Here is an 18,840-nt window from a genome sequence, read left to right as displayed (position 1 = left end):
GACCCCTTGCTGTATGGACCACCTCCTATTATTAACATGTTTTATAAATCTCATGCCCCAATCTAACTGTTCTCTAAGTTTTTCTTGCCTTAGTGCGTAGATGTTTAGGGCTTGTATATTCTACTTAGCAGCCGATTCTTCAATCTCTTGTTCATCTCTAAGAAATCTTAACAGTTATAAGTATCTGCTTACATAATATTAAGTTGGACGTTCGATTAAAACAATCTTCTGCATTAATCATCACCCGGATGCATAAAAATCAGGTCAGATTAGGAGGATAACACCTCTGCCCTCTATATCCACCATAGGCACTTAATGCATAACGGACGACTTAGCTAACTCTAGGAACACTTTTTTCTAACACAAATGTAGTAGTGTCGGTACAACAAAAACCCAGACTTCTGCTACACCGCATGAAATAGAGATCTTACATCTTCACCAGCGCATCTAGACTTCCCCAATTTGCCATCGTGGTCTATACTCATTAGCATGCAGTTCGTTGCTATATTAATATGAACTTTTTGTGGAAGCAAGTGGATACATCAGGTAGACGGCAGAATGCAAGAAAAACTGTGAAATTGAACGCAAGGCATCGGAAGATCTGGAGAAGGACTTGAGGACAGCCGGAGACAAGAACGAATGCACTAGATGTGGTCAAAATTTCACTGTCAAAATATCCCAGTTCCAGCATTATTTTGCCTCCTAGATCAAATCTCCATAGTGTTGTTCTGCCAAAATCAGACACATCGGTCAAGTTTGTTGGCTAACTAAAAAGTTCGCAAAGCTTAGAACGTCCAATGATTCTGGAGAATTTCTATCCAAAGATACTGGACAAGGGCAATTATGTGCTACTAGACTGAAGAGACGAAGAAATATTACCTACATCGATGCTTCACCTGCCGAAATCTGGCACTAGTTGACAAAGTTCTTGTCAACCAAAGGAGTGGTTCAAACAAACGAATAGATAAAAGCTCAAGGTAAGACACGACGAAGATGACGGATTGTCCATGTTTCCTGGCATTTGCATCAATGGTCAGAAGATTTTGTCTACAAGAATGAGCATGTCACATCACTCAAGAGCCGATGCCCCCTTCTGAATCATGAACAGCAAGATCCACAAACGGGTGGTCAAGAAGGATGCAAACATACGCACAACTATCTGGCAGGGAGATATGGTGGTTGTGGACCGCATGTTGCCATAGGGAATTTATTCCACCCCGTGTGATGTGTGCAGCATTCGAAGGAACTAGACAAGGAATATCGTGTGCTGCCAGGCTGCAGATACAGACAGATGCCATCTATCTCAACGATTCACGCCCCAGAAGCACTGCGGGAAACATCATCGGTAGCGAAAAAAGTGATCTGAACAGGCGAACAAGGATAAGATCGGAAGAAACATGGCAAGAATGACGAAGCGCTCATGCTTCCTTGAGGTCCGGTTGGCTCCATGATCAGAAGCTCTTGGAATGTCGCTGTTCTTCTTCTCTGAGGCATTTGATTGACTGTCGACAAGATTAGGTACACTGCGTCACTCAAGAATTGGTACCACATCCAACATTACAAACAGAAACCATTGATGCAGTAGCGTTCAGACAGACGCAAATGGCAGGGCAGGAAGATCTGGTGGTCATGAACCAAAATGTGGTTGCACATAGATTAGACTGCACGCGGTGCTGCAAGAGCTTGGCAAGGCAGGGGTTCTCTGCTCTACACGGCATTTTCCAAATTGCTCACGGGCACGGTCAGCCACTTCGACTCACGACAATCTCCATCCAACCTTGAATTCCTGGTGTCGCTCAACCATAGATGGTCAAAGCATCTGTAGTCGGGAATCTTTCGCCAACGGATCGCGTCAAGGGGCGCGGTCATCGAGTGTCGCTCAAGAAGTTGAATCGCTTTTTCAAAGCACAAATCTTTCGTTGTGCATACAACACCAATGGCTGAAGACACGAAGAGCCATGAGGCGTTTCTGGAGCGCATGAGGAATTTTGTGGCACAAGATCCTTCACCTCGAAATCCTCGTATCAGCACAAACTCCAGTTTTGCTGACAGGATCGAGGCCCAATACCAAGCTGATAGACACAGGACCTGGGGCTATGTAATCTATCGCACGACTTACAAAGACGAGGCCGCATGGACCGAGTTCATGCGTCGCTTACGCTTCTGGGCCACAGACAGTATGGAGTTCTGCAATGGCCAGGATGTGCTTGACAAGATGACCTGGACAGTCTTCGATAACAAGGAGCGCTTCGATGGTGTAAACACGGCAACGATCCGTCAACACTTTCGAGATTGGGCAGAGACTGCAGTCCGACATGAACAGCAAGAACCTGGGCAAGTCGACGAAGCTCCCGTGAGCATGGGGCGCTCTCCACGATACAGATACTGTGTACAAGTGGATGCAGAAGCGCTCAAATCTGCCGTTTACGATGCCCCTCCACCGCCTGACTTCGACAAGGACAACCAGGGCTGGGCCAAGGTAATTGACAAGAACTGGCTGCCTCGCAACGAGGATCCGCGCTTCGCAGGACGAAAGCCGGATCCCAATGTGTATGAGGAGATTGACGGTTTGACGAAACACAATGTTGGTTGGGTCAAATGTCCATTTCCCAGCGTCATGACCGAGTACTACATGCTGTTCCAAGACTCCAATGGGTATACCATCAGCTATCGACGACCACCAGCTGTAATCGGATATCCATGGAAATAATGATTGCACCATATCACTATCCCTCGAATCTGATGCACAAATTTCAAGAGAGGATTTGCATCAGGAGCCGTACGAAAGTGATGCTCTCAGCTTGACACACACTTGCCAACGGATGATTCTCACGCAATGTTTTTTGAAACGGCGACTTGACTGAACTAACCTGGTGTTCTGAATTATACATGTACGCTTATCGTTCGTGGTCGACAGCACTCTCGAAGTCTGGACAAATGCCCATTGCGATGTCACGTTCATTTCCACTCGAGCAATTGGCCTGAGCAATCTTACACGCGACCTTCGTGTCATGGAAAAGCTCAAGACGAGCGATCTATATTTCGGAATGTGCCTCGCAGTTCCAAATGATCTGAATCAAGAAAACTTGCTGCACGAAATGATTGAGCCAGTTGATGCCGGAAAGATTTGGCATTGTTGTTCTCAGAGCATATTCAAATCTGGCCATCATTGCTTACACAAACGGACGCGAGGGAGGTTCTCCACAGTTCGTGTATCCCATCTGCCAACTGCGCAAGCCGGTCCTCTTCATACAGCTCAGTCACAGTGATTGTCCGCGAAGACTGGCCAAGAAAGGGCCTTCGGCAGTGGGATGCGAACGTCAGACGGACTGGGAGATGTCTTCAGCGGCTGATATGACGGAAGATGCGCCGACGATCTGTGTCGACCGACGTTCTGTTCGATCGGGATTGTCGTGGTGGCAGACTCGGGGCCAAGGGTCTTTGGTCGGGCACGTGCGCGGTAAGCTCGGGCCCGTCTTCCCCACAGTCTGCACCCGATCGCGCGCGTTATCAGCAGGAGCTTCCTTGCACTCACAGCAACCAGTCATCGTCAACAGCAGGACTGTGTCTTTGCGATAAAGACATGGACAAGTTCCACCCAGCAGACTTTCTCGCGACATGAACTAGGCAGTATCCGATACCTTCAGCAGCAGCATGGAAGAACGCCGAGTCGCTTCGTTCAGCATCGACGTCTTTGCCGACAAGGCCAACGCCAAAGACGTCGTCACTGCCATTCTTCACACAATCTTTTGGTATCGCATTTTTGCCAACCTCGAGCCCTCGTCGCACGATGTGCTGGACATCCCTATACCCTGGATCCAAGACGTCGACCTCCAAACTCTTGTCGAACAACGTGTCGACCAATTCGTGCGTCAGGTCGACGCCGATTCCAACGACCAGAACCAGAACACCCGCGGCCAGATTGTCGTCCAGTTCAGCGAACGAGAACGCAAAAGGAGGAAAGGTTGGTTCGGAGGCAAAGATGAGGACTTGATCTGGGAGACGTGGACGCTGAACATTGCCCTCGCCTCTCCACGCACGCATCAAGGTTGGTCGCTTCGTCTGAAGACCTCCATCCACAGCTGACATCTTGATCTAGAAGCAACTACCTCCCGGAGAGCCATAGAAAGATCCCTGAGCAACGCCGTCCTGAAAATCACCGATATCGTCCAACAGAACAAAGACCACGTCCCGCCCATCACCACTCAAGACACAAACACTTTCCCGTACCATATCCTTGTCAACCCTAAGAACGACGGCTGGGGCCAGCGTATGGGCATTTTCTAGAAGAGACTGAAGGAATTTCCTAACATACCGTTTTGAACAATTCTTGCCGACAAATGTCTTCCAGTCAATGCCTGGAGCAGGGAAGGCATTTCGTTGTGCTTAGCTTGTAGCCCTGCCACCTTCGATCGTGCCAGCCAGAGCACATTTACCAGCTCAATGGCAGTTGACAGTCCTGCCATGCATCTTCTGTATCTGCCTCCCTCCATTTCTCTATATCTCCCACGACTCCACCCGCGTCAACTTTCCACTTTCCTGATTCAATCATGTTTACCCACTTCCAAAGTACATGTTTGAGTTGAACATCGTGCATCTCGATGAAATGATTGTACCCAAGCTGATACAGCTCGGTACTCTTCGGCTCGATGTCGGCTGTACTGACGTCCCCACGAGAATGCACTTTCTCTCCTATGAATGCCCCATCGCTGGTTCGCGCACACATGTTGTTTCCCAGAGTGTACGGCAGGACTAGTTTGCAACCATCTTCGAAAGGATGCGTGCTTTGAGGCTCTGTTTCTGTCAAGTATAGACCGGCTGGGTAGGACGAGATGGAATGAAACTCGTACGGAAATGGTGATTCGAATATGTCTTGGCCCCACGGCGCACGGCGAGTCTCTCGATGGGCAGGCTCAGTGCTTGTGAAGAGTAGTAGTGGGAACAGTTCGGCCGAGGTTTCTGCTAGCGGCACTTCTGCGAAGGGTTGATGGTTTGCAATACGCAGGCCTGGCGCGATGTATATGAATGGAGGAACTTTCGCTCGAGATAGGAAACGGTACGCAAAACTGTTAGAGGGCAGACTCTCTGGATTACCACCGGTGACAAGTTCAATCAGGCCGTTCTCCGTGTGCTGAGTTTGATTTGGCATTCTAGCGCATATCGCATCGACCAGGGACCGAAATGCCTGAAGAGTATCGTTGAGGCCTCGTTCTGAGTAGGAAGGCATGATCCATGGTTCCGTACGCTCTTGCTCGCCATCATAATCATCGTCGACAGCAACGATCTTGCCTTGTTCTATCATATCAATGAAACCGTCAAGAATGAGTTCAAGTGGAAGCCAGGACTGACGGCCGTTCATTGTGACATCTGAATCATGAATCGACATATGCTGCATGGATGTGCCGTTCTCTTGGTCCAGTACAAGGCCCAGAGGATGGCTCGCCCCTAGAGCCCAATTTGCCATGTAGAGGGTAAGATAGCGCTGCTTGTTCGAATCATCTTCATCTTCAGCATAGTTGACGTTCTGCCACAGCTGTTCTGGTGAAGCCAGAGCAACGACGTATCGATGAAAATCGTGATTTGGCTCCGATCCATCCAATGCGAACCCATGCCATGCCGCTTTCAGGAATGAGACGACCGAGGGGTGCAGACGAGCAGATATGCTTGCGAGAGCCGCATCGCTCTCGTAGCGTTGCCACCATGTTCGTTTGTCGAGGTCGTTCAGTTTGAAGCCTCGCTGTGTCCAGCCAAGCTCAACGATCAGATTATGTAGGGCTGTGCAGCGTTCATGATCGAGAGTCTCAAGCTTTCTGACAGGTCGCTCTTCTGTGACGCGCCATTCTGCCCTGCTGGCTCTGTTTACAAACAAAGGTGAGGTATAGAGATCTACTAGATGCAGAAGATCATGGTGTGAGCCATGACGGCTGACTAATACATCAGGCGTCCATTCTGGGGCTTACACCGCGTGCCTGAATATGCTTTTTGACTCGAGGTATGAACGGACGAAAGTTTCCACTAGACTGCGGATCTTCAGATGACACGGAGGTTATCATGTTCACTCAAACTAGACTCACGGTCCAGCACATGCCGGCACATCACAGATACTGCACACAAGCTTGGCTCAGATACAAGTTCAATCGCGGGTTTGTGTCATTGATGTCGTGCAATTTCATTCCTTCTAATGGGTATATATTCATCGTATATCGTTCTCACCAAGCTTCCCACTTTTGGCCGCCCATTGCGACCAGTCTGTTAAACAGCTCGTCTCTCAAAGGCATCGCAGTGACGGTGAAAGCTTCGCCAGTCTTGCTCACAATCTCCATACCATCAGCAACTTCACGGTCGAGCGCCCAGCCTACAACCAACTTGGCCTTCCATCCGAGGCCGCCGACCTTCTTCAATTCTTTGATGTCAGCGATAGGAATGGTCCAGATGGGATGCAATTCTTCCTCGCGCCCAAGCGATCCCATCTCAGCAACCTTCTTGTCCAGTGTAAAAGACACAGAAGGAATGGTAGTTCTGGTTGAGATGACGGTGTGACCCTTCTTTCCGTGGTATCGGCAAGCAAAATCGACTGGACCATCAACGCTGTAGTCCTTCGTCTTCGGCACAGCACCGAGACGTTGCTTGGAAGGCTCGCTTCCTGCCTTTGCCTTGAGCTTGTCAGCACCAAGTGCGGTCTCAACAGTACCTTTGACAGTGCCCTTGAAGAACGCCAGTAGTTTGTGGCCCTTTTTGCCATGCTTGCTATCCTTGCTGTGATCGATATCGGCACCGGAGGTCTCGTGAGCAGTGGTAGGGTCGTGAGCCATGGCTTCGTCGAGTTCTTCCTGGGTCGCATTAAGAGGCCAGTCGGAACCAGCCGCGCGCAGGTGCTCGTCTGTGATCTCAGCTGGCTCCTCTGGTGTGGGTTCCTTGTTGTGAGGTGGAGGTGGGAGAGGAGCTTTGTTGGCTTCGCCGATGCGGAGAAGAGTGATAGTAAGCTGAGCATTGGTGGGAACACCCTTGAGCAAGGTGTTACGGATCTCGAGCAACTTCTGCCAGTGAGGGAAGGTGCGGTTAAGCCAGCGCAAACCAGGCTGAATAACCGGATCGCCAAAGAAACCAAAGCCAATGCCGAAAGTCACGCCCTTGGTGAACATGTAGGCCGATGTGAAAAGAGAGACAGCGACAAGGGGCACGACAACAGCAGCCAGGCGCAGACGGTAGAGATCTCGGGGAAAAGGTGGTGTAGGAGAAAGGGCATTGGCAAAACGCTCCCACGTGTCGGCCACATCGGCAAGACCATGCATGACGGGCCTCATCTTGCTCCACATGGCAGTCTCCATGGGCACCTTGGTCTTGTCGTGTGATGGCGCAACTCCTTTTCCTTCGGCCGAGGTCTTTGCAGAACTGGCACCAATGGCAACCGAAGTAGGATCAGGGATGCTGTCCGCGACGCCTGCTTGTCCTGGTGGAGGTTCTGTCTGTGGGTGTTTACCGCTGGCACTCGCAAGAGCGACCGAAGCGATGCTGTTGACAAAGTTGCTGGCCTCTGCTTCGGCAGCCTCACCCTTGTAGTGTTCTGGGGCTCCTGTTGCTGTATCTGTGCTGCCTAGCACGCCGGCCTTTGGCTTTTGAACTCCACCGGTACTTGCATCAACCAGAGCGAGTGGGGCGGGAGGAAACATGACGTCGCGTGAGGGCGGGTAGACGATCAAAACGACGAGGGTAATGGAGAACAGTGGGACAAGCATGTCGAGTAGCCAGGCGACAAAGTATGCGGCGCAGAAGTAGGCGGTGCGGTTGCGTTCACGCCATGATCTCAGACGGCCGATCTGCTTGACGAAGCCCATCATGCCCAGACCGACCGTCATGTACAGGCGCTCAATGGTGGCACGTAGCTTATCAGGCGAGAACTCATCTTCGTCGGCGATGTTGAGGTCGAGGTTACCAGGCACGGGATAGGGATATTCCTTGACGTGGTACATTTGCTGTTCTTGTCAGCTCGAACGCCACTACTATACGAGAGCTGCTGTGTACTCACCTTGTTGAAGCGACGGACTAAGACCCAGAGCTCCTCATTGTCCATACCACCGACCAAAGGCGCAGGGATCTTGGAGGGAGGTTCGTTCCAACCCAGGTCCTTGACGTCTCCACCATGGTCGAGTTGTGCAACACCCTTCTCGTCGACTTCAGCTTGGGCAAGGGCGTGACTGGCCGTGGGCTCTTCGGTCAAGTTCTGGGCGGCATCGGTGACGGTGGCCTCGGACGCTGCGGGTGCGGACGTAGTCGTAGACGGTTTTGTGGTCGGCGCTGTTGTCGCGGACGTTTCGCGGATCTCTTCTTGCACTACAGGGTGATTGATGGGGTGCAGGTCCCGGTAGACGACCCCGGTACCTGTCGTTGACTCTGACATGATGATTGCAAGGTTGCAATTGATTGCTGGGAATCAACACAAGACCAGATTTGCGGAGAGGCTCTGATTAATATCGAGGACGCGCCAGCATGACGAAAAGGCAATTATGATCCCTGCCGCCGTTCCCTGCCAACCCCACGAGCTTGACGTCACAATGGCTTTTTTCCCACCAACTTTCACATGCACCTCTGACATAGTTTATGCATTTATGCACAGTCTCGTGCTCACCATCTTCTGCGCGACAGCTCGTGTTCAGCATGGTCCATGGTCCAGGCGACAAAGGAAAAGAATAAATTAATTTTTGCACAACACAAAATTAATATCATTGTTAATCTATTGCAAAATGTTTTTTCTTCTTCTTCAAGGAATTCTTGCTTGGAACGTGCAGCCGATGGCCGGGTAGTTGGTGATTGCCTGTTGTCCCCATACGTCGCTTGCTACTGATCTCAGTCCCTCTCTTTCAGTTCCTGCATCTCCAAATCGCGATCCACGTCTCTGACCCCAATGCTTTGTCTGATGCCTGGGCTGAACTTGGTCCAGCTGCTGACATCAGATTTGCTGTCAACACTGTTCAGCACACCTAGCCTTTCTCTTGCGGTCGGTTGTGTTGCCGTCTGAGATGGCGACCATTGAGCCGTCTCGCTGGGCTTTCGAAGGGTAGAGCCGTTGGTGCTCGAGTCGACGAGGAACTTGCGGTGGAAGTCAGGCCCACGGGCGGCCTTGGTTGGCGATGAAGCGTGGGCAGCAGCCCAGATTGATGTCAATGGCAGTGAGATGCAAGTTGCCGTGAGTATGTTTGTGCCGATGTTAGGAATGTTCTCAGCCTTGATGAACTGAATGAGCGAGAAGATTGCTTGCGGAGTGTCAGCTGTGATGCAAAAATCTGAATATCAAGATCAAACGTACCTGGAATGAACATTGTTTGAAACCCACCGATCCAGATGATTTGCATACTGCCAAATTGCTTCATGCCTAGCTTGCGACGTTCGCGAAGAGACCAACCCAACTTGGCACAGAAAATTGCGCTGAAGAAACAGATGCTCACTGTCAAGCTGATGTCTTTCGCCTTGGCTAGCCAGGTCGTGTCGCTGCAAAAAGCATCTGCTTTGTTGTTGCATCTCACTGACACGACTGACTGTGCGATACGAAATCCCATGGATATGACTGCCACGAATGAAGAGATGGCCAGAATAGACATCTTCTGCCATGTTTGTAGCGTAACGCTGACCACATGGACCTGGAGGACCAAAGAAACCTCGATACACAAGGAGACAAGCGTGACGAAGATCGCGACAGCCACCGTCAAGCGCTGAGCTGCTGGTGTCACCACACCGTAGTCACCCACCAAGATGGGATAGATGTCCCACCAACTGCTGGTAACAATGCAACATTGCAAAATGGCGTAGATCATGTTGAAGAACAAGGCAGTGGTGTTGAAGATGAAGACTGGCGAGCGTCGCTTGTCGTGCTTTGAGAGGAGGACCAGTACGAGGAAGAGGATCAAGCTGGCACCAAACTGGACTCCTGGTATGATGCCATGAATGACAGCATCCACGATCAGATTGTCGACGTACCACAACGGGAACTGGCTCTGTTGGCCATGGCGATCTGTGACAGAGATAAGCTGGTTGTAGACGGCGGACTTGTTGAAGAACTGCTCTGCCGAAGAGAAATCCATCGGTGACGAGGCTGGCGATTTGAGGGATCAAGTATAAATGGGAAGAGCGATCGTGAAAGACTTGTACGAGCAGTGGATCGAGCAAGGAGATGGATGGGAGTTGTTCTGGCCAAAGACGATTGACAGTCGGTCGGTACAGCTTACAAGCAACGATTCAACGAGAAAGAATATGAGAGAGAATAACAACGAGATTCCGAGAAGATGCTAGCAAATGATTGTTCCTGAACAATACTCAAGAGGGTGATAGGAGAAAAATCAGAAACAGATGACAAGAGCATTAGAGGAGAACAATACAAAGAAACGGCGACAAATGCAGAAAGAGAGAATGGTGGGCAACCTAGACAGGCTGTCTTGAACCTCGACCAGAGCTTACCCTGAAGCGGCGATAGCCTTTGAAAGTGCGAGCAGAACACATCGTTTCGATTTTAGCAGAGTGTTGATTTGTGTTTGAGACGAGTTATTGCGACATGCAGATATTGGGCGGGCGCGTCGGTTCCGAGTGGTGCTGAATTGGCTGCAGCTTAGTATTGTTCTCCAGCCCGGCTTGTCTCTGACATCGCCTCGGGCCTAACGCTTGCTTTGTCAGTGCTGCTACACCTGCGATCAACAGAGCCACCTCATGGCCAGCTTCAAACTCCAGAGCGTCATCTGGTCTCGATAATGCCGCAAAACAAATCGAGCAGGTCTTGCGTGACTCAGAAATAGACAGAGTGACAGTCCAATCGCAGCAGAACGCTCGGACCGTGGTCACTGCGCGTGAGGAATTCTGCTGAGATGTGATGCTTCTTGGCTCTTCCTGGTGCCTTCTCTTCAGATGGCGAACTCTTTCTACTCCAGAATCCATGGGTTCTCCTGCCAGAATTTATCCTTGATAATGTCGACGTGCTCAACCACAACCCTAGCCTTTTGCTTCCTCTTCCTTTCTTTTTCCAATTGTGTTTTAGACTTTGGCTTCTTCTTTTCATGATCATCCGCAGGCTTAACGATTTGGTTGCCCGACGTTGCTGCTTCGGTCGTTTGCTTGTCTTCAAACTGCAATGCTTGTCAGCACGAATCTGAATGGAGGAAGAAAAGCCATACTTTTCTGTACACGACACTGCCCTTCTTCCATATCTCATCTTCTGCATTGTAGTTGATGTTGAATTTCTTGAAAAGAATCTCGTTCTTGTCTGCTGAAAAGGTACCCTGTATGTCTCGTATAAGCAGGAGACGGATCAGACATTACAGTCAGGCTTGCCTTCAATGCTAGCTCGGCTTCTGTGGTAGTCATGGGTGGTGTCTCCGTGGCCGGATTTCCCTTGACCATATTCCAGAATGTTGTATTGTAGAGGTTGTTAACATGACCTATCGCCCTTGATCAGCAAACTCCCATCTTTGCCGGCTTCTTGAGGAAGTACGACTCACAATCAGCTTGCCGCCAACTCAAGTAATCCCTCAAAATTTTCTTTTTGGGATACAAGACACATCTTCCGTCGAATGTCGGGAATGGCCTTTCCAGAGCTTGCCCCGGGAAATACTTGTCCCATTGCATACAATATTCGACAGAGAATGCTGTCGAAATACTCGTTGCAAGTTTTGCTGCTCGCCGTTCGAAAAGTTGGCAGTCCTCATGAAGCACAAAGCTGTATTCGTCTGATTGGCCGTAGGCAATAACAATGTCGGTAAATTGCTTGACGACTTCGACAGCGGCGGCATTCATCAGGTCTATGGCGCGACGGTCATTTGGCTTAGCGAAACTTTGTCGTTTGGAGAATCTGGCAAAAGACATCAATGATTTGTCCCAATGCAAGAAAGAAGTCGTCTCTGGTTACAAGGTAGGGCATGCCCTCATATCGAGGCTGCGTTCACCTCGTCCACACACGACTTCTGTCGTCTGTGTCGTTCTACCCTCCCCTTCGTACCCTCCTCTTCAGCCTTTTCCGCATTGAACCAGCCCCAACTCTTCCGAAACGTTCAAGCAACTGGACAAGAAGAAACGAAGCACGAAAGAAGACTTACTTGCTGAAACCTCTTCCATCGATTCTTACGACGATCCAATTACTAGGGGCGAGGGCATCCCATTCTTCGAACTTGCGCACATATTCAAACCTGCCTTTTCAGTCTTGCTCCTTACAAAAAGTATAGATATGCCACGCTCAGCAGAGTGCAAACTTACTCGCTGTTGGCCATGTTGGCGGTCGCTGTGTGATCGGGGGTAAAAGTTCTCGGCGTCAGAAACTGTGCTTTCGCGCACGTGATCATCGACCAAATCTTGCGAAAGAGAGTCGGCGCAATATCGTGAGCTATACCAACAGACAGACATCAAGCCTCAGAAGCGAAGCGCGCATCGCAAGCTCGAGCCGGTCCAAAATAGCGCACAGAGAGTAGACTCGACGCCAGCTACCTCCAAGACCACTGCGACACGCTCACTCGACCGTCGAAACTGACAGCGACGAACGCCGTTCACCGCCCACCCTTCTACAGCTGCTATCAACGAGCGCGCGGAGTCTGCGACTCAACAGAGCAACTCGTAACCCACCCACCGACTATAACACTGCCGAGCTGCACCACATTTGGATCTTGTCCTCGGCCTTAGCGCCTCCGATCCTCGCTCATCGACTCTCCACAATTTCACGCCTCGCATCCTTGAGCTACCATCCACATACCATCTGTCTCGTCGCTCTGTCCCAAAGCAGCGTCCACAAAGAGTCAGTTGGTCACTACATGCCCTCTCAACCATAATGGCCAAGGGTTCTGCCAATCAGACGAGGAGCGTGCCCAACAAGCACTTGCACGCGCGCATCGCATACTTGCACCAAGCTGCGACCCATCTTGCTCTTAAACAACAGCCCGTGACGAAGAGCGATTCATCAGGCGCCGAATCAAAATTGCAGCAGCACGGTCTGCCCCTTCTGCTCGCCGCCCAACTCCAGGCCGTTTCTCAAAAAGCTCAGATTCGTCTGTCTCATGACATGAAGCGCTCGATCTGCAAAGTTTGCAGCACTCCTCTTGCGCCAGACACGACTTCGAAGGCGCACATCGAGAACAAGAGCAGGGCTGGAAAGAAGTCTTGCGCCGACGTCCTGGTCATCCAGTGCCAAAACTGTCATGCCGAAAAGAGGTTCCCGGTTGGCGCCACACGTCAAAAGAGAAAGGCAGAACGCAAAGCTGCACTTGCGGAGAAAGAGAAACAGACCGCTGAAGTCGAGATGGTCAACGGCTGAACTTTCTCAATTTTGACCAGACACCAGCGCTCTTTGGAGCTCGCTCCGCCGCCTTCTTGGGCTGTCTTGCCCGGTCTCTGCCCGTTTGAGAAGACCATACACAACTTTTTTTCTTGTGCCTGGCCAGATCCATTGACGGCGACCAAAGACACGTTTAGGTCTTCGCTCTTGCTGCATCATCCATTATCACAACACTCTCTTGCATAAACGAAGCGTGTGGGCCTTTCGCTCGTCCCTTCTCCTTACTCAAGTCTAGAGGTCTGCCTGTCAGGAAGAATCGACTGCTCCGGTGTCCAAGACACGAACATGGTCCAAGGCCTTGTCGTTTCTTCGCAGGTCGGCTGGGCTGTTAGATCTTCGGGAATCACATCGTTAGAAGAGATGCCAGAACTACAAGATGTGAGACGGACAGCGATAACTCCGCCCTCTGGTCTTAAAAAGCTAGAACATTGTCATTCTTCATTGGTGTTTGCTGGTTGTTTTCGGCCGGGCACTGAAGAAGAACACGATTGCGAGGATACATGCCATTGCTCGAGGGTTGGATGCCGCTTCCTACAGCTCGGGGTTCAATATGAGCTGTCTGCTGAGTGCTGCTGCTTCACATGCCATGAAGAATTCATTTGCACTCCTATCGATTGATCGTGGCCGTAATGACAAGCTCCGATCGATCAACTATCAATGTGCTTCCCAAGCAATACCATGCATCGTGTATCGGTATGAAGGCGGTGAAGCCAAAAAGTTGAATCTTTGATGGGGCATCTAATCGCTTGGCGTCAGTTCGTCATCGTGTTCCAGAAATTTGACCATGACTCAAGCCGCCGAGTGAGTCAATTGGAAACAGCTCTAGCTCTTCAATTCTCTCCTTGCACGTCCCTTCCGTCCCAGTACACGCAACATGCCTTCCCGCGAAGCAACAGCATATTTCGGCGCCGGTCCTGCTCCTCTGCCCACAGCGGTATTGGAAAAGGCCTCCCAAGTCCTCCTCAACTACAACGACTCCGGCATCGGCATCACAGAAATCTCACACCGTTCAGGCGACGCAGCAAAGATCCTCGAAGACACAAAGTCGGCACTGGCCCAGTTGCTCGATATTCCCACCCAAGAAGGCCCTGATGGCTACCAGATCATTTTCCTACAGGGCGGAGGTTCAGGCGAGTTCAGTGCCTCTGTGTACCACATGACTGCCCTCTGGGTGGAGAAGAGAAGACAGCAGATTGTGAAAGAGCTTGGAGAGGAGGATGAGACAAAGGTTTTCGAGGCTTTGAGAAAGGCTGTCGACGACGAGTTCAAGCTGGACTATCTGGTCACTGGTAGCTGGTCATTGAAGGCCAGTCAAGAAGCTGCCAGACTCGTCGGCGCAAACCACGTCAATGTCGCTGTTGACAGCCGCAAGGCAAACAATGGCAAATTTGGCACCATTCCCAGCGAGTCCTCGTGGTCATTGACCTCCAACCCCGCCCACAGCGGTATGGTCTACTTCTGTGATAATGAGACGGTCGACGGTGTTGAGTTCCCTGCCTTCCCCAATATCGACTCGGACAAGTACCAAGTCATTGCCGACATGTCGTCCAACTTCCTCAGCCGCAAGGTTGACGTCAAGAGATACTCTGCCATCTTCGGTGGTGCACAAAAGAACGTCGGCACAACAGGAATCACCATTGCCATCATCAAGAACTCTCTCCTCACTCAGCTCGCTAAGCCCGATCTCCTCCGCAAACTCAACTTGCCTGTTGGACCCGTGGTTCTTGACTGGCCCACAATCGCAAAGAACAACTCCCTCTACAACACACTTCCCATCTTCGACGTTTGGATTGCCGGGCAGGTGATGCAGTCTCTGATCTCCAAGGCCTCGACCTCTGGACCCAAGATCGCTACACAACAAACCGAGTCGGAGCACAAGGCTTCATTACTGTACGGTATTCTCGACAAATACCCAGTATATCATGTAGTGCCGGACAAGACAGTTCGCAGCAAGATGAACATCTGCTTCCGCATCGGCAGCGAGGAGGACAGAGACGACAAGGAAAAGAAGTTCCTGGCTGGAGCTAACGACAGGCTGCTGCTTGGCTGCAAGGGTCACCGCAGTGTTGGTGGTTGCAGAATCAGCAACTACAACGCCGTCAGCGTGGAAAAGGTGGAGAAGCTTGCAAAGTGGTTGGAGGAGTTTGCTCAGCAGCAATAAGCATGTTTTTGATGATGATTAGAATGGCGCATAGAACTGAATATTTACGAGAAAAGTATGTTGCGTTGAGCCTGTTCCTTGCAGTGACACATACGGCCATGAGCTACGTGAAAGTCTGATCTTAAAGTTTGTCAGTTTGTAGGGGAACACCTTGATGAGTCGGAACTTGGTTTGGCAGATCGTTCACACGTGATTCTGGGGCACACGCCGAAGCTCGACCAGCAACGAGAGCGACGATGCTGTGAATGCCATCATGTCAACAATATTATGGCCGCCGTTGCCAGACGTCTCGACGCGAAGCCTCGCTCGACGAGCAGACGAAACGCGACAACGTGAGCTGTCGTGGCTGCTCGACGCTCTCCAAGAAACTCTGTCGAGCTTGAAATCCGGCCTTGAAGATTGTAGCGCCCTACTGGCACCACGAGATCAAGGCAGCACTTTAGTCGTCTCTTCACACCGAAGCGAGGCCGTCAAAGGTTTCATCACCCGCAATGGCTCCAACATCACCAAAGGTGACGTCCAGCTACGCCTCGCCTCGTTACCCCCTCCGCGCGGCCAGACGAGCTACAAGCTCTCCATCTCCACTTCGCCCTCGGCCCCTGCTTTGAGACTGAAACAAATCGCTGAAGTCAGGACTTTGATCAATTCGAGTTTGGATGTCGTCGATGCTACTACATGGACTGGCGACAAGCGCGACGCAAATTTCATCTCGGGCCAATTGACCTTGCTGCACGAAAACATCCGCGACGCCAAAGCTGTCCTCAAAGCTGATCCTGCTGCCTCTGAAGCTGACAAGACTTGGGCATCTGATCCACTCGACGACAAGGTCATCGACATGTCTGACAGTACACGTCGCCTTGAGCTAACGCAATTCACAGATCTTTGATCCCCCACCTCCACCGAACCTCTCCTTTCATCTGAGCATTTCAGACGCTGCTCTGCTTCTCCACGTCCGCACCCTCGAACCTGCCTCCAGCACCGGATCCTCAACACCGTTGGGTGGGGGTGGTCCCTCGTTCACTGGCTTTGGCCTTCGCGACAGGCTTGCACATGCACTAGGTGCTGGTCCACGACCCCCTGCCCACGACGAGGCCGAAGACGTTTTCACATATCGCGGCGCCCAAGTACGAGTCAAAGAGAAGGTTAGAGTCGAAAGCCAGGATCCAAGCCTGATTAGCGCTATGGCAAAGTTGGCCGCATTGGAACATACCGTCGAGCTGGGAAGAAGGGCTCTGGATGTTGTCATGACCAAGTCAGACGAGTCCAATTCGTCTGCCATGGCCAATCTTTATACCGAATTTCTGCCAAACATCAAAACCCTGACCGTCACTACGGTGCTGGACACCCCTAGAAATGACACCACTGCCCTGTCATTGTCGAGCGACCGCACAAAACTCATCCTCGAGCACAACAATCGCACCCACGATGTTACGCTGCCAGCCAGAATATCTGGCCAAGGGCCTCAAAATCTGCAGCTCCCAAACACAGGCGAATCGCAATGCGCAAACCGCATACCAGCTGAGCCCTTCTTCGGCGAAGAAGAACCCATTGCTCTCTGGTCCGCAACGTATCTCAACTCACAGACGAGGGTGCATTGCAAACATTGCAATGCGCTTGTATCAAGCGACAAGATTCGTGACTGGAAGAACTTGCCATCTGAAGCTTGGGCCGAAATGATGGACCTATGGCACTGCCATAAACCTGACGAACCCGACCATGGCCACGAAGATGCTCCAGCTAAGAAGGGTTATGCTGCTGGTAACAAGCTCAGAGCTCAGGCCGGTGTCGGTCTTGTTGACGTGATGAGTTTCCTTCTGTCTGAAGGCGATTGTACGGTTGAGGTAAGTCACGGATTTCTCTTTTTTCCTGTCGCCGTCTATTTTACCCCTCTCCTCGTCGGGTTTCAAGAAGGAGTGCTCTGTGAACTCTGCGTCATCTCAATGAGATACCGCTCCGATACAAAAACCCAAGATCAAGCCCGATACTTGACTGGTGAGCAGACCCTCGGCTTAGCTAGACGGGTCGCTCACTGTGTTGATGTCAACTTACCTCTCTGTATCGAAGTCTCAGCTCAGAGCCGTTGGCCATGATTAGATACATCAGATTGGCACATTTCAGCCTCCACCGCATACTTGTCTTGACTGGACTAACGGGTCTTGCAGGGTCGGTCACTCAAGGACAACGACGACATCCACCAAGTCAATTGCAAGAAGTGTGATACGATTCTGGGATATCGCGACCCTCAAACGGAAGGCATCCGCCTGCAGAAGCCCTACCTTGCGCTATCCTCTCAGAAAAATGGCGCCTTACGCTCTTACGACGCAGCACATTGGTTCTCCTGCTACCTCCATCAAGCGATAGAGACTCAGGGCGTGCGTAAATTTGTCTTTCCAACCCTGCCACACGAGATCTGGGTGTTCTCGACGAACCTAGCCTACTCATCGCTTGAGTGTCCTGAGCCCAAGCAAGCCATGAAGGTCTTGTTCAAGGCAAGAGAAGGCGGTCAGGATGTTGAGACGCTTCGAGCAGGCAACCTGTTGATAGAGACGCTGACCTTGTCACCATCTTTGGAGGAGTTGTTTTATCGGGTCTTGGAACAGGAGAACGCCAAGCTACCCGAGAGTCTGCAGATTTTGATGGGCTGGCAGGTGGCAGTCTTGCCCGTGTTGTACGGCTCTGATGGCATTCAAGCATAAATGTATACATTTCATGATACCAAACATATCTCACATCATCCTTCAATTCCATGTAGACAGAATTACAGGAACAATCACAGACACGACGGCGCGCGAACCAGTTCATTGCAGGTACAATATGCTATCATATTCCAACTGCGTTCCTTCGGCCTCACAGGTCCAGACAATCATGCGCAATGTCTAGCTCTAGTATCCTGTGGCAGAAGTTTGGACACCACGTTTTCAGAGCTTGCAGATGATTAGCACCAATATGTGCGCGCTGCTTCAAAGGCTCAGGTGAATTGCAATCAAGATCTGATGGCGTATCACTGTCACTTGGTCAATTCTCACAAGTCGAGCAACCGTAGGCACCGACATTTCATAAGCCATCAGCCGCGCCTTTCGCTTCTTCGACCGCACCAAAACAAGCGGATGCTCGCCAGTCTGTTCTGCTCAGATGCTTGCTGTCGATGGCACATTGGGCAGAACTGTATCTGTTCCAGGCTGATATGCCCCAGTACTGGCACATCTACATCGTACGAATGAACCTGTGACTTACCTCTTGTACCCTTAGTCGTTCTTCTCAACATTTCTGGCTACCACTGAAGCTGTGAGCCTTGTTCTTCGCGTCATGCAAGCACTGATGTTCGGCATCTACTATGCTGCTATCACTTGAAAGGGTAGGCAGACGTAAGGCTCAAAGT

At 50.9% G+C, this 18,840-nt stretch overlaps 8 protein-coding genes across 8 annotated transcripts; 4 read left to right on the top strand and 4 right to left on the bottom strand.

The window, feature by feature from the left end:
* Window positions 1-1,978: 1,978 nt before the first annotated feature.
* Window positions 1,979-2,710, top strand: M437DRAFT_59377 (uncharacterized protein; the record flags this gene model as incomplete). The annotated part of the gene is made up of 1 exon (XM_041023566.1): window positions 1,979-2,710. The coding sequence occupies one exon, from the start codon at window positions 1,979-1,981 to the stop codon at window positions 2,708-2,710; it is 732 nt and encodes a 243-aa protein (XP_040875509.1).
* Window positions 2,711-3,654: 944 nt separating this feature from the next.
* On the top strand, window positions 3,655-4,287 carry M437DRAFT_59328 (DUF1649-domain-containing protein; the record flags this gene model as incomplete). Its single annotated transcript, XM_041023559.1, has 2 exons — window positions 3,655-4,048; window positions 4,100-4,287. The coding sequence occupies 2 exons, from the start codon at window positions 3,655-3,657 to the stop codon at window positions 4,285-4,287; spliced, it is 582 nt and encodes a 193-aa protein (XP_040875508.1).
* A 145-nt stretch (window positions 4,288-4,432) lies between these two features.
* On the bottom strand, window positions 4,433-6,096 carry M437DRAFT_79033 (uncharacterized protein; the record flags this gene model as incomplete). The annotated part of the gene is made up of 2 exons (XM_041027091.1): window positions 4,433-5,841; window positions 6,075-6,096. 2 exons carry the CDS (start codon window positions 6,094-6,096, stop codon window positions 4,433-4,435), a joined length of 1,431 nt encoding a protein of 476 aa, XP_040875507.1.
* A 113-nt stretch (window positions 6,097-6,209) lies between these two features.
* Window positions 6,210-8,398, bottom strand: M437DRAFT_59380 (uncharacterized protein; the record flags this gene model as incomplete). The annotated part of the gene is made up of 2 exons (XM_041023568.1): window positions 6,210-7,973; window positions 8,027-8,398. 2 exons carry the CDS (start codon window positions 8,396-8,398, stop codon window positions 6,210-6,212), a joined length of 2,136 nt encoding a protein of 711 aa, XP_040875506.1.
* A 740-nt stretch (window positions 8,399-9,138) lies between these two features.
* M437DRAFT_21830 (uncharacterized protein) lies at window positions 9,139-10,031 on the bottom strand (the record flags this gene model as incomplete). The annotated part of the gene is made up of 2 exons (XM_041019027.1): window positions 9,139-9,251; window positions 9,305-10,031. Coding segments are annotated over 2 exons (840 nt in total), but the record flags the coding sequence as incomplete, so codon positions are not given.
* An 873-nt stretch (window positions 10,032-10,904) lies between these two features.
* Window positions 10,905-12,245, bottom strand: M437DRAFT_79030 (tRNAHis guanylyltransferase; the record flags this gene model as incomplete). The annotated part of the gene is made up of 6 exons (XM_041027090.1): window positions 10,905-11,108; window positions 11,157-11,261; window positions 11,314-11,420; window positions 11,481-11,830; window positions 12,075-12,164; window positions 12,232-12,245. The coding sequence occupies 6 exons, from the start codon at window positions 12,243-12,245 to the stop codon at window positions 10,905-10,907; spliced, it is 870 nt and encodes a 289-aa protein (XP_040875504.1).
* Window positions 12,246-12,796: 551 nt separating this feature from the next.
* M437DRAFT_17374 (RNAse P Rpr2/Rpp21 subunit domain protein) lies at window positions 12,797-13,222 on the top strand (the record flags this gene model as incomplete). The annotated part of the gene is made up of 1 exon (XM_041018901.1): window positions 12,797-13,222. A coding segment is annotated over one exon (426 nt), but the record flags the coding sequence as incomplete, so codon positions are not given.
* A 952-nt stretch (window positions 13,223-14,174) lies between these two features.
* M437DRAFT_70000 (uncharacterized protein) lies at window positions 14,175-18,157 on the top strand (the record flags this gene model as incomplete). The annotated part of the gene is made up of 5 exons (XM_041025390.1): window positions 14,175-15,413; window positions 15,597-15,793; window positions 15,867-16,287; window positions 16,340-17,302; window positions 17,624-18,157. 5 exons carry the CDS (start codon window positions 14,175-14,177, stop codon window positions 18,155-18,157), a joined length of 3,354 nt encoding a protein of 1,117 aa, XP_040875510.1.
* Between the last annotated feature and the right edge of the window lie 683 nt (window positions 18,158-18,840).

Source organism: Aureobasidium melanogenum (genome assembly GCF_000721775.1).
Source record: "Aureobasidium melanogenum CBS 110374 unplaced genomic scaffold scaffold_32, whole genome shotgun sequence".
In the NCBI taxonomy this organism is placed as follows: Eukaryota; Fungi; Ascomycota; class Dothideomycetes; order Dothideales; family Saccotheciaceae; genus Aureobasidium; species Aureobasidium melanogenum.
Note: the sequence above shows the minus strand (reverse complement) of the source record. Positions and strands in the feature narration are given on the sequence as shown.